General features: G+C 53.5%; 3 protein-coding genes across 3 annotated transcripts in view; 1 reads left to right on the top strand and 2 right to left on the bottom strand.

Annotated features, from left to right (window-relative positions):
- NPLOC4 (NPL4 homolog, ubiquitin recognition factor) overlaps positions 1-20,473 on the bottom strand; it is a 30,685-nt gene extending 10,212 nt beyond the window's left edge. The window contains exons 1-12 of the mRNA XM_072880679.1: positions 20,308-20,473; positions 18,961-19,041; positions 16,236-16,348; positions 15,242-15,421; positions 12,765-12,813; positions 11,855-11,949; positions 10,490-10,613; positions 9,685-9,864; positions 8,056-8,142; positions 6,367-6,438; positions 5,520-5,646; positions 3,386-3,546 (exon numbers count right to left, since the gene is read on the bottom strand). Of these exons, the coding sequence (XP_072736780.1) occupies positions 3,386-3,546; positions 5,520-5,646; positions 6,367-6,438; positions 8,056-8,142; positions 9,685-9,864; positions 10,490-10,613; positions 11,855-11,949; positions 12,765-12,813; positions 15,242-15,421; positions 16,236-16,348; positions 18,961-19,041; positions 20,308-20,322 (1,284 nt within the window). The 5' untranslated portion in view covers positions 20,323-20,473. The remainder of the gene's footprint in view (positions 1-3,385; positions 3,547-5,519; positions 5,647-6,366; positions 6,439-8,055; positions 8,143-9,684; positions 9,865-10,489; positions 10,614-11,854; positions 11,950-12,764; positions 12,814-15,241; positions 15,422-16,235; positions 16,349-18,960; positions 19,042-20,307) is intronic.
- Positions 20,474-20,475: 2 nt separating this feature from the next.
- On the top strand, positions 20,476-22,519 carry TSPAN10 (tetraspanin 10). The gene is made up of 3 exons (XM_072880680.1): positions 20,476-21,112; positions 21,532-22,124; positions 22,210-22,519. The coding sequence occupies exons 1-3, from the start codon at positions 21,035-21,037 to the stop codon at positions 22,514-22,516; spliced, it is 978 nt and encodes a 325-aa protein (XP_072736781.1). The 5' UTR covers positions 20,476-21,034; the 3' UTR covers positions 22,517-22,519.
- A 261-nt stretch (positions 22,520-22,780) lies between these two features.
- On the bottom strand, positions 22,781-24,337 carry PDE6G (phosphodiesterase 6G). The gene is made up of 4 exons (XM_072881246.1): positions 24,233-24,337; positions 23,171-23,397; positions 23,014-23,054; positions 22,781-22,898 (listed from the first exon to the last, which is right to left on the bottom strand). Exons 2-4 carry the CDS (start codon positions 23,314-23,316, stop codon positions 22,822-22,824), a joined length of 264 nt encoding a protein of 87 aa, XP_072737347.1. The 5' UTR covers positions 23,317-23,397; positions 24,233-24,337; the 3' UTR covers positions 22,781-22,821.
- Positions 24,338-25,543: the final 1,206 nt, after the last annotated feature.

The raw sequence follows: 25,543 nt of genomic DNA on the forward strand, positions 1-25,543 counted from the left end.
TGGTTAGCCCGACTTGTGTGTCCGTGTCTTGACAAGAGCGACTCCTTCATGAGTTTCGTTGCACTGAACTCGCCAAGAAGCGTGTGCCGGTTGTGCAACATTCGAATTGGAAACAGCACTGTGCTGTGACGCTTCACAGGCAACCCGGGAGGCGAAGGGGGATGTTTTCTTCCTTCTGGCTAATCTTACCTGGAGAGGCATCTCAGAGCAAAGTAACTTGCACTCATGGTCCCCAAAGCCCTCGGCTTTCACGCTAGAGCAGAACTCTAGCCTTCACGAGCCAGGAAAGCAACGGCCGCATGTAGAAAGCGCATACTGCCAATTCCACTGGGGTGGTTCCTCTGAGCAGCAGGGCTAGTGGCCAACATAAAGAGAATGGTAAAGAAATACAGAAATCACAAGACTAGAGGCTCAGGAAAAACGCCTTGCCTCCTGAGGCAGGACAACGCTGGTGCCATCAGTTTTCCTATTTCCATGGAAGAAAAGTCCATCTATGCTAACACACCATCAAGGTGAGTCACGTTCAGGCAGGAACAGCTGCAGCCCCGGGGGACGTGGTAGCCCCTGCTCCCGCTCCACAAACACAAAACGTGGTGCAAACCATGGAAAAACAGCTTGCTGACCAAAGACAGCCGTTCCTCTCTTTCCAGGCACCTCTTCGCCTGTGCAGTGAAGTCCCTGAAGCCGCAGCTCTCCTGCCTGCAGCGCGGGTCCTCACCCCCTTCTTGCGGCTGCAGCGTTACCAATCCCGATGCGTTTCTTCCCAGTTATCGCTGAAGTAACAACACCTACTGCGAGCGGAGGTACAAGACATCTCCTTTGAACAACATGACTGAAGTACAGTTCTTGGTTTACATTTCGCTATAGATGCAAACAGCAGCACCCTTTCCTATTCGCTAAGCCGAAGGTGAATCTACTGCGTTACCCTGCTGTAGACAGATACGAGAGTTCAATAGATTTTGCCTTGCATCTGGATGTATAGTTGTTCTACAAATACATCGACACTACACAAACATTGGCCTTCTGGTTCTCATCCAGTTAGGATAAATTTTTACAGCTCCTTTCATCCTTAAGGGCTTTTCAAATGAATATTTGCATATAACAGAAATATATATATGGACTTTTCCCTCTACCAGTGATAGCTTCTCAGTCCGAGACAAAATGCAGCAACTACCCAAAAGTGCAGCTTTCTGGCCAAAGCTAGCTGGGGGGGCAACACAGAGGGGAACCCCCACATCAAGGACTGGGGAGAAAGCTGCTCGGCTCCTGCAGTTTCAGCAGAGAAAGGGGGAGCAGGGCGCTGCACCACGAAGCAGCTGTCCCCTGCTCCGAGGCCAAGCACTGGACTCCTGCTCTCGTACTGTATTTAACCAACGCTTTGACACCATTGTTGTCACCAACCCAGTAACTATGAGGTAGTGTCTCTGACCTCAAGCCTCACACATTTAATGAGACCCCAAAGGTTTTCAAAGCCAGGAGTGACTAAGCTTTCCATTGATTTAAGAACATTCCAAAAAAATTAAGAGATCCTACAGCCAAACACGTTTAAGACTGAAGGACAATTACACCCGCCAGAGCAGTCCTCAAGCCTTCCTTGAGCACATCATGAAAAAGGCAATTACGGATAGAAGTTATAAAACATATGAAATAAGCTGCAGCCCGACCCAGTGAATCAGTGGTTCATGGAAATTTCCACAGAAGGCTGGAGCCATCAGTTAGCATTTTGTTTATCTCCCTGCTTCAGATTACGAATGGGAGCGAAGAGCTTATGGGAACACCCACTGGCTTCCTGCTACTCCCAACACCCAGGGTGGCCCACATGTGGGACACAGACCTACGGGACCTCCTGCAAGGCTGCACCCTGACTGTGGCACAGCACGGGCTCCTCCAGAGCAGGACCGCAGCACGCCAGGAGATGATCTCATCTTCACATTCGGGGCCAACCCTTGCACAATCGAGCTCCGCTGTATCTAAATCGGACCTGGCTTATCAGCTCCTAAGAGCAAGCCGTCTGCTTGCTAAGGAAAAAGGCACGGATTCCATCTACCTTTCCTCTCAAGCACTGAATTTAGCCAAGAGGCGTTCCTCATTTTCAGGTGGTGTCAAGACAAGCCGGCAGTTCAGCATTAAGGGGTGGAGGGGGAAGACGGAGTCTCACAGGCTAATTCACCCAGGCCAGCATTTCCCGGTCTCAGGTTCAGGGCACGCAAGCGCTTTTTGACCAGCTCCATTTCTGTCGCTGGTGCACAATACGCTCACTTCAGTTGTCCCAAAGGAAGGTAGTTTTGCTTATCCTATGCTCCTTAAGGGACAGCTTTAATACAGGCGGCAGGAGCGCTGCAGGCTGAGCGGGCTGTGAATATCAGACACAGACAAGAATGAGATAACTAACTTGGGTGATGGATGGCTAATTAGTTGGCAAGCAGTGCCATTAATTAATTCCCCTGTCCTTGCTCATGGGGCACCAACATACACAAGTTTGAGAAGCAGTGCTATTAGCCTCTGCAGAGATCCTGTCCCCAAGTTTCTAACTCGGCCCTGCAGATGCAGGGGGGCTGAAGATCTCCAGAAGCAACTGTCAAGGGAATAATGACAGTCCATTCATCACTAACAAACCGTACTGACAACTGCAGCAGACAGGTTACCAGCAGTGCTCTTGCATGATGCTTCAATAAGAGTGGTTTGGATCCGCTCTGGATGCACGTATCCCCCGCTGCTCCTCAGGACCGGTTTTTGGAGCTTACTGTCTGACCCAGGAACAGGACCTGGGCACAGGCAGTAACCCCAGTACTAGAGAGGAAAGCCAGGGGCACACCCCGGTCCTGGCCTTGCTCTTTCTTGCTGAAAAGCATGCACAGGGCTGTCTCTCCTCTTGCTGCACAAACTACACTATCTTTTGTTGCATCTGCTGCCCAGCTGGTGCCCGTAAGCGTGTCATACACGAGCGAATCCCTGGCATCACGTAAGGAACCCACCGCTTTCACCGCACCATTTGTGCTAGCACACATCATATGGCTGTGGAGTGGAGGAAGCTGAACTCAGCTGGGGATTAAAATCAACAGAGAAGCATGGCAAATGCTGCCAACAAATACGGAAGAGGAGGTGAATTCAGAGGACTTGCTATGGGCTCTCGGTGGATCACTGCAGACCTCATTTAGAAGCTGGATAGCCAATGGCTACTGCTGCACTGGAAACCATAACAGCACGTTTACGAGGGGGAAATGGAGCTTATGCAATTACTTCGCAGACATGTGGTGAACGGTTACTACTGAAAATAGTTCAGACCTCAAAGACATCCTTTCCTGAGCTGGCCATACTGATTTCCAGACACACGGCAGAGCCGTTTTTGCAGCCTCCCCGCCTCCCCCAGGCACGCGGCCCTTACCTTATAGAACACATCAGGCACATACTGCTCACTGCTGGACTCCTTGGCATAGCCCAGCTCCGGTGCATCTCGGCAGGGCAGCAAACACTCATCTCGAACCAGCGCCATGCACTGATTCGAGACCTGGTACCCCTCAAAGTGGACCTGGTTGTCGGGACCACCTGGAAGAGAAGAGGCTGGTTACAAATCCCACACGAGAGCGATGTGCCCAGCGTAACTCGGAGAGACACGACTCAAAGAGCAACATTAAACACGACGGTCTTGCTAACAGCGAAGAATGGCGAGATTAAACCGCTGGTGCTGTTGCATGAGAAGTACTTCTAGGCAAGAATCCCTTCTAAGCTCTACGTTTATTTAGTAACACGCATTTTCACAGCCAGCCTAACGGGACAGACCCCTGGAGTGACAGCAAAAGTGCTTTGCCAGCAGCTTAAAGGAGGTGAAGCTGCCCTTTCAGAAGGCTCCTGATAGCATCACCCTCCCGCTACCCTGCGGGTATCTTCTCTCTTTCAAAACAAAAACCAGGCACACAGCTCCTGTGAGCCTGTTTCATTTCCAAGGAGCCGTGAGCTGCAGATTCAGGGTTGGTCACCTAGTAATGTCAGGCATAAGAAGAAAAAGTGTTTTCTCAGCCTGTAATGGATGGCTTGGCGGAAATCTGACATGGAAAGTGGAAATTAAGACCCTGGCTCACTGATAGATCACATGCTTGGTGCTTTAATTTGGATAATGTAAGCAACATCAGGTCATATGTCATTAGAATACAACTGGAAAGAGAAGATACAGACAGATGGTAGGAAAACGTTACTACTTCCAAACCTAGGAATTCAGGAGGGGATAGGAATTAATCCGTGTAGAGGATTTAAAGGCAAAGTTGATGCAAACTACCCAAATATATTTATACGGCACAAAAGGAAGGAATCAAGTGTTTAAATAGAAGCCTGATGGGCCGATTTAACAGAAGAGAATGAAATTATCTGGAACAGAAAAGAGGAAATATTCGTTTTCTACCCTTTGATCTCTAACCTCAATCACTCACTGCTCCAGAACAAACACTCCTAGAAATTAAACATAGACCAAGACACAGGGAAGGCCTGAACAAAGCTAGCCATCATTTTCTCAGTAAAACACCTTGTTTAAAAAAATAAACTAAAAAAAAAAAGAGTGAGCAAGATACACATCTATCTTTAATGAAAGATGGATGCGTTTAGCAGTCTGGAATGTACGGGCAGCTGTCTGATTGCACGGGCCTGTTAACTGAAAGAGAGCGTTTTCACTGAAAAAGGCTCCGGGAACACTTACAAAACCTGGGCTCAGAGGAGGCAATATAATATCACACTTTCGGTTTTCACATTAGATGCTATTTGGAAGTCATGCATTTTTTTCATTGTGTTAAATAGACCCAGAACCCAGCGTATCTGCTCCAGGGAAGTTTTAAATGAATACATGTGTCATCCCGTGGAGAACAGCAGATTGAACTTCTAACGCTACAACTCTCCCAGCACATGCCAACATCTCCCCTCGCAGCCCGGGCAGCGCAGACTGTTCCACAGTGCCTCTGGAGACTTGCTGTGAAAACGGCTAAAATCAGAGGTGACAAAGCAAAGCATTTCGCAGGCTTCTCTGTTTTATTCAGGCAAACAAAACTGTTTCCATGCACGGAAGAGCACAGCATCCTACGTAAGGGTTTCCCTGACAGCGACACAAGGGAGATAAAGGTCCCTCCTTTATGCTGAACCAGCCAGAGTAACTTTCAGGATCTGGATTGCCACGGTTCTGCACTGCCGCTTTCAGGCAACAGAATTTGGAGCTTAAAGATTCGAAACAGAAAAGCGAGCAACAGTTATTCCCCTGGCTGCAGGCAAAAAATGCTTTCTGGATCAGAGAGGTGGATGCTCCAGCTCTGAGCCTCAGTTAAGTTTCCTGCAGGGGACAGGGTAAATAATTGTAGAGAAGATAGCACAAAGAACGAAAAAGTATTTTACTTGATAGAGCAAGGCAAAATCCTTGTTAAATAGGACAGATGGGGAGCAGGACGCCTGACTTCTGGCAGAGCTGCATATTCTTCTTCTATTAACAAGAGATAATTCATGTGTAACCAAGAGAGCCGGGGCGAGCCGAGGCCAGTTTATACCTGTAGCCACAACTGTGACAAACTTGGATCCAAAATGACCATCTGGAGAAAGTCGACAGATGTTGGGCTGCTGGTTCTGAAAGTTTCCAGCTGTGATGCACTCTTCTGCACTCAGATAATACGTGTCCTGAGGGAAGAACAGAAATGTCAATAAAAAGGACAACGTGATGCAGCCTAGACCTATTTCCCTGGTCTGCAGCCAAAGAAAGCTACCAACGCGCTAATAAAACATGCTTTCGTAGAAAGTTGCTGCAGAGACTGGGAAAAGAATGTGACATGTCAGCTCTCCAGCCCTGAGCCTGGCTCTCACCAGAAGGACTGTCCCACTTCTAGTTCCACCCACCCTTACACACCTTTTTTTTTTTTTTTTTTTCAAACGGGGTTTCATTTTCCAAATAGGGCTATCATAGATTTTAGAATTACAGGAAGCCGAGAAGGTCAGAGTTTGAGCCACATACATCTCACCGAGTCCAGCCCATAGGAACATTCTCTGACTGAGTCACTTTTGCTCACTGAGTTTGCACCTCACACAACCCCATTCCCTCCACTCTACTAAATTTTCTTAAACCACGAGCACCACGTTCTTAAAGCAGAGTGGGTGAAGGACTGCAGGCAGCTTTGCATGCTATCCACACAGCTTCAAACCCCTAACAGCGCTCTTCAAGCTCAAGCTCCTTTTCCTTCAGAAGCTTCTGAAAAACCCCATTTCAGAAGAATTCCAGTCCCAGTGTCACCTCCAGCCCTGTGCTGCCCTGACTCAGTGCTCTGCTTGGCACAGCCAGCGTTTATGCGATTACACAAACCCTCAGTACCAGCAGCTGTAATTAGCTGCGTGCTTGAATCTCACCTTGTTTCTGCTGTATCGAACAGTCCCTTTCCGTGTGTCTTCAGAGACCAGATCAGTAAATATCCAGCCAACCTATAAAGCAGTGTTATGGAGAAAGTTGCTTTAAGAAAAAAAAAAAAAAAAACAACAAACCCAAACCAGAAGAGAGCTTATACATTTTCTCCTAGCAGGACAAGATGTTCTTGGCTCCTCGCACGGCCCTGCTGTATGCTGCCTGAAGGAAATGGCTCTCCCAGCTGTGCTGGGCTCATTTGAATCCGATTTCCAGGAGCAGCATGCCAGCTGGCCGGCCGGGGGCACCTGCAGCTTTATGTTTCACTATGGAATATTTTTTCATGGAAAGATCTGGAGGCTGCAAGAGGCCTCTCAGCCGCTACCTCCTCCCACCCACAGCAAAAAGCATTTCCTATTGAGCATTCAGAGCAAAGCAGCATTGGGAGCGCCAGCAGATGACAAAGCAGCTCACATGATCTCATTTTGAAGCTCGCAGTCACTAGTTAAGATAAAGCTCATATGTTCCCCCGGAGTATGATTCATTCCAAATCAGAGTCTGCTCTGATCCAAAAAACACATTCCTGCTTTCTGCATTGTTTGCACATAGGAGTGTAGATGTGTACACACACACCGCTGCGTGAACCCTTCTACACACATGTGCTAAAAACAGCCCTGAGCAGCCCCCTCGTGACCAACTCCCACGGCATTAACCCTTCAGAGGAAGAACTGCTGATTCAGATTCCTAGCAGAGCCCAGACAGACAAAAATCTGCAACCAGCAGTAAGCTATGTGTTAAGTCATATTGATTAAAAGTATCTGATGTGAGTAGCAGAGGAAAAGCATGGAAATAAATAACACACACAGAAGCTTTGCTTCAGACACTGGCAAAAGGCTAAAGATCTTATCTTCAGAGAACAAAAGACCTCACCACAGATGTTTATAGTCTACTGTACAGAGCCTTTTCTGATTTGTGTTTTCTTTAGCAAGTCAAATCGTGTTTGTGTACATCTCAGTCCTGGCATTCACATGATACCAAAAGATTTCCCAAACTGGAAAATATCAGCACATGTTTGAGAGATGTCAGCAAACCCGCAGATCCCAATACCCCTACGTCCTGATCGGATGACCGGCAGGCTGCAGGCACGAGGGGAACAGAGGACTGAGGCTCAGCTGCCGGGGGACCTGCACCTCTAAACCGACGCACGGCTTAACTCGCCGCAGCCTGCCTGAGCAGCACCAAGAGACAGGACCCCACAGAGGAGAATAAAACACAAGCAGGAGCCTCTGCTCCTGGAACTGGAGCACCGATTCTGTCAAAAGGAAGAACAAACTCGGAAGGCAACTCCAGCTACATCTGTGCCAAATTAGCACTCACCGGGGAGACGCTACCAGGAATGGCTCCTATCTGAGGAGAAATAAAGGGAAAATCGTGTTTCTGCTTCTTTGCTACTCCCTTTGATGCCATTCATGACAGAGGACTGCTGACTTCAGCTGCACAGCCCCGCTAGATGCTTGTGCTCAGGAAAATGCTCTCCTTTTGTCCTTTCATACCTAACCCCGTAAGAGCTACCAACACTTAAGCTAGATTTCAGATGTGCCCAAACGGTCTTGAATAACCCCGTGAAGCTGAAGAGAACTGCTGACGACTTTCTTCATTGCCAAACAAAGACGCGTGAGATCCAACAACATCCTAACCTTTCTCAGTCCAAGCTTTGCAGCGATCTCATCCACAACCTCAGCTTTTGGATCTTCCAGGATCTCCAGGCTGTTCTGTGTACCAATCTGCAGCAAAGAAAAACTCACTAGTAAGACAGAACAGGAAAAACCACAGCACACTTAGTCATTGTCAGGAGCGAGGCAGAGGATGGAAGCAGAGGTCTGGGTCTCCCCTTTGGCATTACCACTGACCCGTTTCACCCCGGAGACCTCCTCTACTCACAGACCCATCCTGTCGGAGCTCTTCAGCTAAGTTTGCAAACTGTGTCGGGATTTATGAATGAAAGACTCAGCATTAACAAACAGGCCATTGCTGTTTCCGAGCACTTTGGAAACGGCGAGAGATTATATAATTTTTCCAAAGCTCTGTGTTCAACCTGCCAGTTTTGTACCGCCGTTTTGTTCGTTTGAATCTTCGAGCAGCAGAGAGGCAGAAATCCAGCGAATCCAAAAGCCCACGCCCGGGCCTTCCCCCCGCGCTCTGGAAAATACGACTCCATCTGGGTGCGTTTCCGAAGCAAGCTTTCTCGTGTGGGGAGATGCCGTGCCAAGAAGCACAGCGGAGACTGCTGGCCAGGAGAGCAAAAGCTTCCTTGCGTTTACCGTGCACAACTAGAAGCATATGAACTTCCAAAGCAGGGGCTTAACAGCGATATTGAAACAATAGCGGGCACGGCTCTGTTCATATAGGAAAGAAAGGGAAGAACTTATAAGAGGCTTGCAATTCTGGTCTCACACGCACAGTCCCAAAGATCCATTTGTCCTTTTCCACTGACAAATCTGTTGCACTTTACTCTAGCAACCCTGCAGAAATCATCGAGAGGAAGAAAACATATGATCCACCACAATATGTTTGTATACATAGTGTCTGCGCTTAGAAAAGTGACTTTGGTCAGCGGTGAAGCCAGTAGGCAAACTCAACTTCAAGCCGAGCCTCGTGTTGTGGGCAGAGTGCCTTTTGTATTTGCTACCTCTGTTTTCAGCCCTCCAGAGCTGAATCCGCTTTTGGGTTCCCCGGGAGGCCAGGCTCGGTGGGACCCGCTCCGGCTGCAGCCCCCCGGGAGGACTCGGCGTGCCAAGCGCGGCGCCGTGCGGTGCCGTGCACCATCTAGCGGGGACTCCCAGCGGCTCCACGGCATCAGATCGCACCCTCGGCCTCTCGATCAAGGCAGCAGACTTCATATTTGTCCAATTAAGCTGCTTAAATTTTCCCAGAGAGCTGGTACAAAATCGAAGCGAGGGCCGCAACTTTTTTTTCCTAGTACAGAATTTGTTTTCAGGCTGTTCTGTACCATAGCTTTGGAAATCCAGTAATCAAGGAAACATGAAAAGTGAAATCCACTGTTACGAAGTTACCCTAGCTTTAAATCATCTGAGCAAAGAGTGATGTAAAAGAAAGTGTAAAAATAACAAAAAGCAAATCTGGGTTTTAAAATTCTTTCGGTGGCAACAAGACAAAGACATAAATCACAACATCTTCTTCATGGGACCGTTTTCCTCACGGAGCTGCAGTCGGAAATACTGCATGAGATTTCCCAAACAAAAAAGCATTTCCGTGTTCCCCGATCTTTACGAGTCGACACCAACGCCACGGCGCCCAGCTTTTACCTGTGGGGGTTCATAGATGGCAGCAACCTCCGCCCGGATCCCCAGAGGGATGTCTTTGTGCTCTGTGTACCGGCCGTACAGGTACCCAAGATGTTGGTTTCCTGTCTTCCGCCAGAAGTCTAGGAAGCGATCTGCAATTGTGTGGTTCTCAAACATGATGTTGTCAACATGCCTGTATTTCTGTTTGACAAAGTTCAAGCGTCAGGCCATCCTCGACTAGGTCCATTTAGTTTGCCTATCGCCAATACCTTCCCAGCTGCCCAGGACGCACACCACCCCTCGCAGCGGAATCCTGCCAGAGCAGGGACAGGCAAAGCTACCTGGCTCCCTCCCTCTCCCCTCTGCTGCCTTCGGCACCACTCCCCTGCCCAGCAAGCAGAACCCACCACGGGCTGGACTGTGGGGAAGCACTGAGCACCCCCAGCACCCCATTAGCTTGGCTTCTTTACTAGGGCCCTTATCCCAAGAGCCTTTACAACTAAAAAAAAAGGCAGTGAAATTTAAGAGGAAACAAGAAGAAACAGCGGGTGGCCTTTTGGATCCCACGAGGAAAAAGAGTGGAGATTCATTGCTAGTGGTGCCAGCTCAGATGTCCTCCACATTAAGAGGAAACTGCTGAACCAGATACATTTTGGAGTCCTTTTCTGCAAGGACTGAAGACCTTAACAGCCAGTTCCCCAACAACTGCCAATACGCAAAAGGCTCCTTGCTCCAAATTGGCTGTTCTTGAAGCCATCTCTCCAAAAATAAAAGTCAAGCCCCTTCTCAGCCTTAAGCACAAGGGCTCCTGCGAGCTCCGTCTCACCTGTCTATTGAGAGTGATGGCACTTGGCTGACACTTTGTGCAAATGCCTTCTGGCCAAGGAGGGTGCCCTTCACAGCCCGATTTGATCTTGCAGCTGATGTTTTCCAGGGCAACAAATTTCCCCCTGCAAGAAGGAAAAGAGAAGGCTGCTGTTACCACAGTAAATGCTTTTGGGTCTCAAAATAAAAAGCAAGTGGCTAGAAATATCATAGAGGAAGCAGGGCAGGGGAGACACGGTGGCACCGATGCTTTGTGTCTTCAGAGGATCTCAAAGCACCCTGCAAACTCCCACTGGGGGATGCTCCACTCCCCCGTCCCCACGTAACCTCTGCTGCCCACTTAGCGAGGGAGGTCAAGAGGCCGACATGTGGTCCCTGACTCAGCTCCTAAGCAGATAATCGAGCAAGAGCAGAGACAGAAAACTCACGGGACCCTGCTTAAATAATTTATGCAGCACGTGGGAAGTAATAGATTATACTGCTAGGGCAAATTAGAGCTCCTTTCATGTGCACGAGGCTTCCTGCAAAGGGAAGTTCCCTTCAAATGGAAGTATGATGGGCTTGAGCCGCATCTCACAAAGACATTAAAAAAATCCCAACAGCATTTAGGAATAGGAGGGAGAAGGTTACACCTCTGCAATAACGTATTTAAAGGAGCTGCATTTCAGAAGACAGTGGGTTCCCTGACATCACTGAAGGTGACTTTAGATCCTTCGCTGAACACGTGTGCCACAGCAAGGCATAAAGAAATAAATACTTCTTTCAGCGCTTCCTCTCTGCTCAGCACTTATCTGGCCTGTGTCACCACAGCATCCTCCACCCCATCACGGGGCAGGACGCCTTATTTTCCAGTTACCGGGTGGTGAACCACGGCACCGTGACAAGAAAGGGTTTCACAAAGAAGACATGGAGCATAGGACAGAGTAGAATCAGGCCCTGAGGAATGTTAGGCTCGTCTTTCTGTCCTGTTCACATTTGTAGGTAAGAAAAAGCCGTTGGTGAATAAAAGCTCCCCTGGTCCACCACAGTCTCAGTGCCTCTCCACAAGGTTTGAGACCCAGGCTTGGACCTTGGTATAATTAGGGAACCTCTTTCCTTCCATCTGGCCTTCCTCCCCCATCAGCAGTGTTTCCTGGAAGCAATTACATCGCCACAGCAAAAAAAGAAAAGAAAAAGACAGACTTAATTTTTTTCCCCCTGTCTTCCCCCCCCCCTTTTTTATTTTTTTTTTTTAACATGTCTTCTCCTCAGTTTGCCATTCAATAGTTGTATCCTTACTGTTGTACGGATGTTGTATCTGTACTTTCATTTGTATTTTAAAAAAGTAGCTACAACTAGACTCCCTTAAACACAGAAATTTTCTTACTTGTCTGCCCCTCCGGTCAGCTTCCTGATGTAGGCATGGAAGGACATATGCTTCACAGGAGGTTCCAGATGGTTTAAATAATCCTCATCAAAAGGCTGCCAAAAACACCACACAAAGAAAAGCCAGGTCAGACACCTGTCTGATAATACACTGATCACTAAACAAATGGATGTTCTAGAGTCAACCCCACTCGCTCTCCATGTGGAAACAATCAAGAAAATTTAGGCTCATTTTCAAGGCAGCTACTACTGTGATAGAAACAGTGGGGCTTTACAACAGCCAGTTTTATTATCGCCTCCTACTTTTATAACAGATTGGCTCCACAAATCAGAACGAGCCTCAAAGGCAAAATGCTTTTTCCTTTCAATATCTAACAACAAACAAAAAGCCCAGCTGTTCAAACAAGGCCAAAGAACTTCCAGAGCACACGGCAGGGAAGCGGGGGAACAGCCATCCTGGCTCGCAGCGACTTTTGAGGGATCGCTGCTTCATGCCATAAATTATACAGCTTAGCACGTTTGTAGGCATTACTAAAGCTGCCTTCAACCTGAATAACACGTGGTTAAACTGGGAAGTGCTGGGATCCACAAGAGAGGGGATGAAACAAGAAGATCCAGGCAAGAGTGAAGAGGGAGGAAAACTGGAGCTTTTCTAAAGCACTTTCTGTTAAACCCATTACTGCAGAAAAACAGAGCGTTAACCAGAATAAACCCTGGGTCACGAAGGCCTAGAGCTTTAGCGATCCTGGATGCAAGCTGGCACGTTTGACAGTGCACAGCAGGATTCTGACCCAGAGCTGCCATCTCTACGTGGGCAGCGCTCTGAGGAAAAGCGTTCATACTGGAAGAAACCGAATCCAAGAGGACATGTGTTTGTGTGACTTTCTAGAGCACCTTCGTGGGGCTCTTACCTCCAGCGGTACACAATGCACACATTTACCCAAGGGGCCGTGGCGACACCTATGCAAAGAGAAAGAGAAATAGCATTAAATCTTATTTAATAATGGAGAAGTCAGACTGTAAAAGTTGCTCTAGACCAACAGTTCTGGTGTGGAAGATCTGTGCAATCATACGGCTCTGAGCAACTCCCCACCCACTAGGGAATACTACAGAGGGGTCACCACAAGATAATTTCACATAAAGAGACAGCAACAGCTTCAGGTTAAATCTGAGAGTCCCAGGTCAAGATCAAACCCTCCTAACGTCTGCGTCACTGGCGAGCGGCTCTGCTCTCTGAACGGCCACGTGAGCCGATGTCAGATCACAGCTTCTCAAGTTTTACAACCCTGCGCTGAGGTTGCGTTTCAATTCAAAGAATTTTAAATCTACGTCACGGGGCTGGCCTCTGTGGTTTTAACAAAAAGACAACCAAAACATTCATCCTTTATCAGTCACTAGAGGATGGTCTGGGACAAACAGGGAAGCATGTATTTATTGGACAGATAAAGACCTGCTGGGTAAAGTTACAGAACAGAAGGGAAAACATCTCCTTCTGAGGCAATCGCTTTAAAAAAAAACCCAAAACAACAAAAAATTCCCCCCACAGCTCTGCCCCAGCACTAGGTCAGTGCTAGTTTTCAAAGGAAAGCCTCTAGAGAGGAGCATGGATGTTGGCTCTTGTAAAGATGAAATGGATGGGATCCAGTTGCAGCACTGCTTTTAACAAAGTATTGTGGCAGATAATGTACATAAAGGACCACTAAAGGCTGCTAATGCACTCAGCCGAACGCCAGCATCCCTTCATGCTTAGATTGATATGCACTCACAAATACAGGAACAAGCCCAGACACACTCTTTTTATCATAAATATCCACCGCTGTGCTTTGGCTCCCTGCTAAGAACAATACCTTCATTTATTCTTTTGAAAAATGTGGTCAAGTTAAAGACAATGTTTTTGCCATGGAGTGGTGGGTTTTGCCTTTATTGTTTCAGTAATGCGACATTTCCCTCATTTATCATCAGCCTGAAAAGGTTAGATAGGATTTGCCATGTAAAGGCTACGTCTCTCCAAACTTCCTTGCTGCTGCAGCGCTAAAGATAAACCATATGGAAGACAACACAATGGGGAAGGGCGAGCTATTCTGTTTTGGAAAGAATTCCTGATTGCCTTTAAAATTTTCACTCAAGGCCTTTCAGAAGCTACTTTGCAGAGGGGTCCAGCCCCAAGCCCACAACCAGTACAGACATCAAGCCAGGACCCAACTGGGACGATGTTGATGATGAGCAATAAAAAAAACCCATCCAGACAGAGGACATTTTAGCAGCATCAGTGTAGATTTATGGTGGTATTAAGTCACCATTGTATTACTACTTTTACAAAAAATACAAGCTGCTTTGTTTACCCAAGCCTCTTGCAGCTAAGAGTTTTGGCAAAGCTAGACTTTGGTGCATTTCTGCAAGCAAAATGGACTCCCTGGTTTCACAGAAAGGTTAGAAAGGCACGTGATGGAAAGGAAGCCAGAAACCAAGCAGGCAGAGACGCAAGTCCCACTTCCACATCTCTGCCACTGGCTACTTCCACTCACTTCTTTGGTTTTCCTTTATAAGGAGTGGCTGGATCTGAAGACGTAGAAGTGCTCCTGCTTGGGACATCCTAGGTGAGGTGCCAGATGCACCCATCGCAGTGCCGAAGACAGCGATGCAGGGTTGTGTGGGCTCTGCCCAAGCAGGGAGAGATTGCACAGCAGCCAGAAAAGGCGACAGAGCTCAGGTCTCCGCTCTGACAGAGAAGCTGCTCGTGATTTAGAAAACAAATCCGACCTTGATGCTCCCCCACTGCTGGCTGGGTGATGCTGAGGCAGCAGCTCTGGCTGAAAGCACGTTTCCCCGTCCGCGCCTCTCCTACGAGATAGAGACCTGGCCCTGCCGCCCCGCACCTCGGGACCCAAACAATGGGGAGCTACATATTGAGACCATATGGAACAGAAGCTACTGCAGACAGGAGGCCCCTGCTTGTTAAGCAATATGCCACACACAGAGCATAACCTAGTATTTCTACACAGCACCGGCTGCCAGGACATCCTGGGGAAGAATTCAAAGTATTCACTTTAATCTAGAGAACTCCAAATGGTTTAGGAGTACAAAATATATGATCACAAGTCCCATAGCAGGGGCCACCTTGTTCAGAACAATAGATGGTCCGAATGAGTCCTTCCTGGCAAAGACCCTGGGATTTTGGTATCTGCTTCCTTCCTCAGGTCACCAGAGCTCGATTTAACCTTCCAGGACAATGGCAAAAGCTGTTTTCCCTTGTGAACGTTTCAAGGGCAGCAGTGGCTCAGAGGGCAGTTGCCATAGCACATTTCCTGGCTGCTGGCTGCAGACAAGACGTTACAAGCTCCAGTGGGGCACAGATGCATCGGCAGAAACAAAGTCCACCCGTACTTACAGCTGCTGGTCTCGATTTCGGTAAATCTTCCCATCCTGTTTGATGAGATACTGGTCGATCTCATCTTCCACCACCTGCGGGGCCCCCACGGGCCGCAAGCCTTGGGAAACAGAGGTGTCCATGGTCTCTGAGGAGGAGCCAGCCGGGCTCGAGGGGTAGAGAAACAGCATATCGCCATGCCTATAGGTGTGGAAAAACAACATAGGGTATCAGCTGAGCGTGAGCTTTGCTTCCAGCTACACCAGGGTGGGAACCCAGGCAATAAGACACACACCGAGAAGACAAGGCCGAGGGGAAAAGATGAAGAAAAAGGCGAAAGGAGCCTACGGAGAGAAGCAACAGCTCCAGCAGGGAAAAGGACTAGTGCGGATCCCGTGCACATCAAGTCACAGCCTTCCCAAGGCTGCTGCCAGCACCGACACATTCAAGTGACAAGTCGCACGTGGTGGCAACAGCTCTTGCATTTTTAACCAGTTTAACATTATTCTTGACATGAACAGAACAAAGACATTCCCAACCAAACATGAAGCGATTGCACCATTTGGCACCTCTGATCTCCCTAGGCGCCTGGCTACAGCAGGCAGGAACCCTGGCTTCTGCACAGGGGACCATCAGACGCTGACAATGATGCAGAAAAAAAGGATAGCGTGCGTGAAAGCAGGGATGAGGGAGCTTGCTGCAGGCTGTAAAAGAGCAAACAGGAGGCCTGTTGCTGCCTCACCGCAACAAGCAAACACAACGCGAGAAGTGACCTAAGAAACGGCTGCCGCAGCCTCGCACGTAGTCAACTTGATCACACCAATTTCGACACGTCAATCACGCTTGCCCCTTCAAGTAGTTGGTGAGTGACAGCTGAAAGCTTAGGACTGCTGTAACATGATGTTGCCTGCTACTGCCCGGTTCGGAGGGAAGAGCTCAGGCAAGCTCAGAGAAGAGGCAGCCTGTAGTACAAAGCCCCCCCTCCACCCACAGCTCGCTCTCTGTCAGGACTCACTTGATTTTCAGTAAGTTGAGGGATTTGTTTTGTGATGCTGTGATCTCTCCTGTCCTGTTTCTATTGATGTAGACAGAAAACCCATTATTCCTGAAACCAAATTCTTTTGCAACCTGAAAGAAAGAGAAGAATGACAAGGTTTAAGATACCTCACACCCCCAGTCTGAAAGCTGCTCAGAGCAAGTACTAAGTCCCGGGAACTTCTATTGCAAAACTTTAGCTGAATTCATCCGTATTTCTGAAGAGTGTAGGATAACTGAGAAAAATAGAAACGCTTAGTAACACGAGCAATCTATTAAAAAAAGCAACTTAAACAGAACGTGTCTCTCACACAACACAAATGCATTATTTTATCTAAATCCAGGCAAGCACTGTCATGACTAGAGGGGGGAAACCATCTTCTCCGTTACCCCAGTTCTCTCGCTCCAGCCTTGCCAGCACACACCAGCCAAGTCATTCCCACCTTCCTAGGACCAGAATTCCTCCGTCCAGATCTTCACCTCTGAGGATCTTTTGCCTTCAGCTCCGCTCTCGCCTACCAGTTGCTACACGAGGTTCACTCAAGCTCTTCCTGCTGTTCTCCTTTCTGTTTTTCTCCATTTGTCTCCTTTCTCCTGATGGAATTTACCCTCTCAATAACCACCTCGCAGTCCCCAGGCAGGTCTTTTCCCTGCTCATCCTCTCACCAGTTCAGTTTAAGGCTGCTTCACTCTTAATCAGTCCAATGCCTCTTCACAGCAATAGCAATTTTCACATTTGGCCACTTAAAAACACAATCAGTCTAAAAGTGGCGTTAAAAATTTCTCTAGATGACAAGTTTCTCCCTAAATTCTTAAGTTAATAGCCTTCATTTTTATTAAGTACATCTCACGGTGGCTTTGGTAGGACTCAGAGACAGTGACTGCACGCAGAACAAAGCTAACAAGCCACAAAGAGAACTGTCACGAGTGAAGTCATAGAAAGCGGTTTCTCTACTGTCAGCTCCGCCACGATATGTGGCAGCAAGCGACCTGCCGTTTGAATGGAAGCACAACTTTCAAACGCTTCGTCTCCTGCGTTACAGAGTTAAACGTTAACTCGTCAGGCCGCAGACTTCAATAATTTTGGGGGGGGGGGGGGAAGACAAAAGGCTCGAGTTAGTTCCTAACTCGATTCTAACCTGAACGCACCCCAGAGTTTACTTTTTTGCTCCTCTTACCTAGGATGTGCTGCAAAAGACAGAGGAAGATTAGCGAGGCCCTTATCGCTCTGAAATGCGCTTTCTGGCACACTTCTTTTGCAGCTTCTCCGGAGTCGTCAAGGAGGAGAGCTAAGTTAATTGCTAGCATAGAAGCAGCAATCTGATGCCTCTTTAATTACAGCTATCTAGCTAAATACGAAATCCACCATATGGATTAACATGTCAGTGTTAAAATCCACAGCTATTAATACACACAGATCTTAGGTGGTAAAATTTGCAGCTTTTCTCTTTCAAGTAAACCCTATATCAGGAAAGAAACCCAAACATTTCCTGTATTCGGCTCAGCAAGAGGATATAGCTCTCCCCAGATCAACAGGCAATTTTAGTGAGTGCCGATGCTTTTGTTCCGAAGGTAAGTGGTTGCAAGCACGATTGTTCCACACTGCCTCGGGTAACATGAACCCTTGAAACCAAGCAGCTTGTTTTGCACAGGTTCCAGAGATTTTGAAAGCGCCGCTTTTTTCCTTGGGTGAGACTGTTCAGAGACTGCAGCGGGTGTCTGACCCAGCCCTGAAATCCATCAGGATTTTTGCTTGGTCAGGTGGGGATCGCTGTCGTGGTCTGGGCCCAAGCTTTGAACAAAGCAAATGACTCACAAACAGCAGCAGGTTTCAGTCTGCTCCCCTTCCCCCTCGCAGGGGGAAAGGAAATCTAGCTGACTAAAAGAATGGCCCTTCAGGCACTGGAACACAAAGTACTTCTTTTATGAAACAAAGAAATCCTAATCTGAGGGTTCCAGGTTACAGTGGAGTTCCAGGAGGGAAGGAAATGGAGAACTGCTCACTCTTAAATAGCAAACTTTGGTCTGATGCAACTGCTCAATGTTTAAAGAACATGCTACAGCCAACTACTCCAGATTTGACAACTCCAACACTCAGTGTCTTCTCCTCATCCCAGGGTGGAAATCTTTCCCAGGAGGCTCTCACATCACCTTAAGATCTCGCCCCAGGAGACCCTCACATCACCTTAAGATCTCGCCTTAATTCCTTCCTTGCTCTCTCCAAAACCATATTGGAAAACCAGCGGCACACAAAGCACATTCAAATAACATTCAAAGCGCAAATCAAGCAGCTGAGTTTCAACTGGATCACGCCTGAAGAGGCCAGTCCCTCGCAGCAGGCTTTGACTATCAACAGCTTTCCTGCGTCACTGTCAGCCTCTGCTTCCCCAGCTGCCATTTCTTTGGGAGAACACTAAAAACCTGTCCTCCCCTAGGAAAGCTCCCACCCCAGGACACTCCAACTGACAAGCTGAGTAAGTTTTCTTCTTTAATTTTGTTATTTTCCCTCTGGAACAGCAACGAGAAAACTGGTTTTGGCTACACCAATAAAAAGGCACGCCGATCCTCGCTGCCGTCAGCACATTTGCCCAGCAAGGTGAAGCGCGTCTCTCCCGAGAGAGAGAGAAAGCCGCTGCAGGCTGAGCCGCAGGAGCCCTGCCTCGTCCTGCCGGCGAGCAGGAAAGGCGCAGAGCAGCTCGGGGTACCTTCTTGAGGAACGTCGCCACCGTTTCTCGCTTCGTGGCCGTGATGCGCTTCACTCCTTCCGGCGACTGCACGCGGATTATCTGCGGGGTTAAGAGGACAGCCCGAGTTAGTGACGGGGGGGACAGAGTGCTCGCCCTGCGCTCGCAGCCTGCTGAAGCCACGCTGAAGTTCCACACACCCAACGCAGACCATCCCCCCTGCTTTTAACGCTGCTCTTCATAAGGGAGCGCAAACGCACAGGGAAGTGATTTGCTCGCGGCAGGGCAGCACGGACCGACGTTTGTGTGTGCGGGATGAATTACCCTAACGCACGAGGCACGGCCAGAAGCCGGCGCCGAGAAAAACGCTAACGCTGCTTTTTTTGTCAAAGCTGTGAGTTCAGCCGTGGAATGAAACTTTCAGAAGGAGGGTGAATCAGAGCTTCCACGGGAGCGATTTATTTGGTGCCTACACACAAACACTGGCCTAACTGGTGCTAATGGGCACCTGCGCCGTCGTTATGCTTCAGCCCACGTTGCTGACGTGCAACTTCCATCGCTAATGAAAAGACGAGGAGAAGAGCCGCAAGGCTCAGGCTACTCCCGTGCAACGCCGAACAGCCGCTCTGCTGCAACCTTAAGTCCGAGATGGGAAGAGCTGGCAGCTTTCGGGGGAAAAGGCCGGGGACGATTCCTCGTGTACTGGCAGGGAAGTGGCAAACGTAAATGTCGGAGTCGTCCTGCTGCCGGGGACCAGAGAAGTGACTCACGAGGTGCTCTAAAGAGCACGTTCACCTGCTGCTACGTAACGCTGGGCCACGATCAGGATGGCAACGTGTGTGCTAAGGAGGGACACGGGGGGCCACGGAGGGACACGGGGGGCTGCCGGTGGCCCGGCGTCACCTCGCAGGAGCCCCTTTACGTTCTCCCAACTTCCAGCACGGGAGCAAGCCCAGCCTGACGGGAGCGGGACACCTTGCCGGTACCGACGAGCCCCTTCTCCGGCGACGTCGGCACCTTCCCCCGAGACGTCCCCGCCCGGGGCTGAGCGGGACCCCGCGGCCACGGTCCCAAACCCCACACGCTCCGAGGGGACAAAAACACGGGGAATCCGTTCACGGCACCGCTCCGGGGGGGCTGCCCGGCTCCGACACCGCCGGCCCCGGCCGGGCCCGGCCCCGGCCCCGGGGGTGCTGCGCTCCCGGCCGGCTCCCGGCGGGATGCCCCGTCCCTAGACGCCGGCGCGGCCCCGGGGCGGCCCGGTGCGGTCCCGCCGGGCGGGGTGAGCGCGGCCCGGCCCCGCCGCCCCACAGGAATCTGCTGCCTCATCGCCCCTCCCCCCGGCCGCCGCCGCCCGGCCTCACTCACGATCGTCTCCGCCATGGCGCTGCCCGCCAGGGACCGGGGCTCGCCGCGCCGCCCAGCTACCGGCCCGGCCCGCTGCGGTCCAGCCCGCTCCGCTCCGCTCCGCGCCGCCTTAGCCCGGCCCGGCCCGCTCCGGCCCGCCGCCTCCCGGGCCCGGCCCGCCGCCTGCACCGCCGCCGCCCGGGCCCCGCGCCCCGGCACCCGCGTTCCGCCGCGCGAGGGTTCCTAGGCCGGGCGGGGCGGGGCGGGGCGCCCTCCACAGCCGCCCCCCGCGCTGCCTCGGTGCCACCGCCACAGTTGTCCCCCGCGCTGCCTCGGTGCCACCGCCACAGCAGTCCCTCCCCGCCACCGCCGAGCCCGTCCCTTCGTTCCGCCCACAACCCGGCCCCCCTCGGGGTGTCCCCGTTGCGGGCCCCGGCCCGGGCGTGGGGTCCCTCGGTGCCCCCTCGCTTCCTTCACGGAGCTCGGGGGGGGCTCCCACCGGCCGGGCAGCGGGATGCGGGCTCTGCTGCGGCCTGTCCCCCCACTCACCCCAGACCCCCACGCCTCCCGCTGTGCCCTCGTTACCCACCCCGCTAACGGGGCGTCGGGCGTGGGTGCTGCAGCGGGGCTGGGCCGGAGCGGGCCCAGCTGCGGGGCCGGCAGCTGCAGCCCTATTTAAGCACCGGCCACAGCCCCTCACATGATGGGAGCGTGACTGCCTGGGCCCAAGCACCGGCTTGCGAGCGGGATGGCGCTGAGCAGAGCGTGGCTCTCCCGGCCCCGCGGGGCCGCCGGCGGTGGGGAGAGCACCCAACTGCTGCCCCAGGTAACGCCGGGGCCCTGCGGGACCCCCGGTCCCCTCCTTTGGGGTCCTCAGCCTGCGCTCCCGCCCCAGGTGCCCTGTGCCCCCCGACTGCTGGGTGCCGGGGTGCTGGCTCTGTGCTGGAGGCTGCAGCACCCACATCCCTGGGGGTCTCCGTAGGGATGAATCGGGGGGGGGGGTGTCTCTGTTAGGGGCAGGGTCTCCGGGAGAGCACCCACATGCTCCCCAGACCCCAAGGGTCTCTGTGACGGGCAGGGTTACAGCGGGGGGGGGGATGTGGGGTGTCCTGCACAGGGGCTGCGTGGTGGCTCCGGGGGCCTGTGACAGCCTCGGGGTGGGGGGTACGTAGGCTAAGGGGGGCTGTTTCTGGGGGTCTGCTGGGGCCGCCCCGCCGGCTGTGAGGGGCTCGTCCGTCCACGCAGGTGTCCAGGCTGGTGGAGCTGCCCTACTCCTCCTCCGATGACGATGACAGCTCGCTGGCTGGGGACACGGACCTTCCCGCGGCCGAGCAGGACCCTGGGGCGTGGTGCCCCGTCCCCCCCAAGCCGGGCCCGTTCAGCCAGTGCGTGCGGTACCTGGCCTTCCTCTGGAACCTCCTCTTCCTCCTGCTGGGCCTGCTGGCCCTGGCCGTGGGGGTGTGGGGGCTGCTGGCCAAGGGCTCGCTGCAGGGGGAGCGGCTGGCCCCGCTGGGCTCCGACCCCATGCTGCTCTTCGTGCTGGCGGGGCTGGGGGCCAGCACCGTCTCCCTGGCCGGCTGCCTGGGTGCCCTCCGCTCCAGCCCCTGCCTGCTGCGCTTCTTCGTGGGGGCCGTGCTCACTTTCGGGGGGCTGGAGGTGCTGGGGGGGCTGCTGCTGTTGGCGGCACGACACCGGCTGCGCGACGCCCTGCGGGACGCCCTGCTCCTCTGCCTCCTGCGCTACCAGGAGGAGCCTGACCTGCGGTTCCTGGTGGACGAGGTGCAGCGGAGCCTGCGGTGCTGCGGCCTCGGCTCCTACCGCGACTGGGAGACCAACCCGTGAGTCGGGGTGCCGGGGGGGTGTAATGGGGGGTGGAGGGGGAAGGTGCGTGGATCCGGCAGCTCTCCTTGTCTGTCCCCGCAGGTATTTCAACTGCAGTGCCCCGGGAGCGCAGGCGTGCAGCGTCCCCGCCTCCTGCTGCCTGGACCCCTGGCAGAACGGCACCGTCACCAACACCCAGTGCGCCTTTGGGGTCCTGCGCCTGGGGGACGTGGCGGCCGGCACCGTTGTGCACTTGGGGGGTTGCGTGGCACAGCTCAGCGCCTGGCTCCGCGGCCAGGCGGGCGGCATCGTGGCCGGCGCGGCCGTGCTGGTGCTGGTCGAGGCCGCCGGCGTGCTCATGGCGCTGAAGATGCTCGGAGACATCGCGCCCGTCGGGGCGCGGGATTGAGGGTGTGCTGGCTGCTACCGGGGCGGGGGACGCCGTGGGGTTGGGGATGTGGGGGGGGCTGATCCAGCCCAAAATAAACCTCGCCGGAAGCCTGAACCCCATCCACGTCCTGTCTGTCCCACCCTGCGGCTTGGGGAGACGCTTTCCATCCGCATCCCTGCCAACCCCAGACCACGACACCAGGCTCCCGCGCTCGTTTTGGGTTTTAATGAGCATTTCTCCAGGCTGAGCCCTGCCGCACGGACAGGGCGGCTTCTACCTACGCAGTGCTACGGGGTGGGCCAGCGGCGGTGGCCGTGGCCGGCCTAGATGATGCCGTACTGAGCCAGCTCGTGCAGCTCCAGGTGGCTGAAGGCTTCCCAGGGACAGATGACCGTGATGTCTGGGGAGACGAGAGGCTTTGTCAGTGCGAACCCCCCAGCCCGGCCGCAGGCGGCTGTGCCTGCAGCAAGCCCCGCTCCCCACCCGCTGCAAAGGGGGGACAGGGACCCCCGTACCTGTTCCCAGCCCCTCCATGCCCGGGATGTCGTCGCCGAACCTGCAAGGAGAGAGAGCGTCTGCGCTGACCCCCGACCCGCCCCAGGCTGGCATGTACGGCCGTGTGTCCCCCCCACTGGGGCCCTGCCGTGGGTCCCGGGGCTCTGCTCCACTCACCCCTGCACCCCCTTTTTGGGGGGCTTGCTTTTGAACTGCCTCGTTTGCCTCTGCTTGAATTTGGGTGGTCCCTTCCGGGGGGTGGCGGGTCCCCCGGTCACCCTCGTGGCTGATTTGATCTCCGGCTTGGGGGGCTCCAGGCTCATGGCTGTGCCGGGGCCGGTGGCCTGCCCTGGGTCGCGGTTGTCCCTGCGGGTCCGGCGCTGGCACGGGATGGCTCCTCACACCTGATGGAGGGGAGATGGGGGGGACACACACGACACACCAGCTTCTCCTACCACCCACGGGCACCCTATGCTCCCACTCCCACCCTGTCCTGCCCCGGGGCCCCTCGGCCGTCACCGATCGGCTTTCCTGGCCGCTATGGAGGAGAACCCCGTCCCCGCAACCTTGACTTAGCCCAGCTCGGAGCCTGCTAATCCCCTTACCCCAAAGGCAGGGAAGGGCGTCCCCGGGGCCAGCAGAGCTGCTGCCTCCCCTTGGGGCTGTTCCTCCAGCCCTTGCCCCCCGCCCCAGCGTGGATGTGACACCCGGGGAGCCCCTCGCCGGCACTGCCGGGAGCCCCCGCCGCGGCTCGCCCCGGGGTCTGTGCCGTAGTGAGTTGGCATCGGTGCAGCCGCAGGCGTGGGAGCGAGGCGTCCCTCAGGGCTTGTTTGCCACGGGATGGGTTTTGGGGACAGTGGGCACCCTCGGCTGCGGACCCCTCGGGACCCGTGCTGGGATGCGGGGGGAGCGGAGGGTGGCAGCTGAGGCGGACATCGCACATGGGCTCCGTCCCGCCGCAGTTGTGCCTCCTCCGGGCACGAGTGCAGGAGTTTTGTGGCACAAGAGACGGCTCCGGCATCGGTGCGAGGGGGTTCGGCCCTGCTGCGGAGCCCGGGACCCCGGCAAGAAGGGACCTGGCCCGGGGAGATGCCGGAGACGCCGCTCCCGGCTGCAGATTGCAGGAGCGGGAGGCGAGAGCAGGCTCCTGCCCGGAGCGAAGCAACACCCTGCCCTGGGAGCCCCGGCGCCACCGGGACCGGGTCCCATCCCACGCACGGAGCAGAGCGCCCGACTTACGCAGCCGCCGCGGACCCCGAGACCAGCGCTGCTCCACCGGAGACCCTCCGCCCCGCTCCTGCTCCCGCCGGCGCACGTCCTATAGACGCTCTGGGTGGCTTTTAGGGGAGGGCAGATTTATCCTGCTCTGGGGTAATAGGATTATTTATGTCCCTTCTTTTCAAAGGGGTAATCTGATGTCCTTCCCCCCGCTCCACCCCAGTGGGACGGGGACGAGGGGGGGAGATGCGGAGGGGGTGTCTGGATTAGTGCCGCTGGGACCGACAGTGTCAGGACGGGCAGCAAATCACCCGTGGGGGATCCTGCCTCCTCTCCCCAAACCACCAAGGCACCTCTCCCGTGGGACCCCCCACTCCCCGAGAGCTTGCCCGGTGCCCCTCGATCCCAGGGGCAGGGACGGGACCCCCAGCCTGCCCGGGACCGTGGACTGGCTCTCCACGAGGAGCTGCCAGCCGGGAACCAAACACCCTTTGGGGTGGGTTGACCCCAAAAGGGCAAGGCACCAATGCAGGCAGCCGCAGGCAGGCTGTGCCGGGAAATACCGGCAGCAGAGCCCACATGGCTGAAATCACCGGGACGTGCCGGGGTTTCAGCCTGCGCCCTGTGCTCGGTGCTGAGCATGGCGTGGCCCCGAAAGCGAGGGCTGCGGGGTGTTGCTGCCGGGGCTCCTGCCTGCAGGCGCTGCCAGACTCTGCCCTGGCCTGCGGTGGGGGTCCTGGCACGAGGGCTGCCCTCCGAGCCTTGTCCCTGCCGGTGCCACCACGGACGCCTTCGCCGGGGGGATAGCCCGAGCGCTGCCTGGCTAAAAGATTTTGTCTCGGGCCAAAATCTGGCAGAAGAGGGGCCGGGCAGCCCCTGCCCAGCAGCCCCGCTGTCCCCAGGATGGTCTGACTCCAAAGCTTCCCTTAATCCCAGCGCTAAAGCAATTACAAAAAGGAATAATCTCAGTACACTTTAATTGAACTTCAGCCCCTGCCACTAATTGCAATTAGTTGGACTCCAACAAATAGGATTACCCGGATCCGGGAGTGTTTTCTACGAAGCCGGCAGAACCAGCTACTTCTCCAGCAAAGAGCAGGGCCCTGGTGTTAATGGCTGCTTCCAGGTTGAGTTGCGTTAGCGAGCGCCGCTCAGGGGCTTCGTGGCTCCTTGGGGAGCTCATCCCGAGAGGACGGGGGGGTCTGCAGGGGTCCCGATGGCCAGGAGCCTGCGAGCCCCCCAGCCCAGCCGGGCAGGATGGAGGTGAGGTTGTGCTGGGCCAAATTTATGGGGTTTTAAGATGGAGGCAAAAGCAATCAAGGAAGAAAAGGC

Source organism: Ciconia boyciana, chromosome 16 (assembly GCF_034638445.1).
Source record: "Ciconia boyciana chromosome 16, ASM3463844v1, whole genome shotgun sequence".
In the NCBI taxonomy this organism is placed as follows: Eukaryota; Metazoa; Chordata; class Aves; order Ciconiiformes; family Ciconiidae; genus Ciconia; species Ciconia boyciana.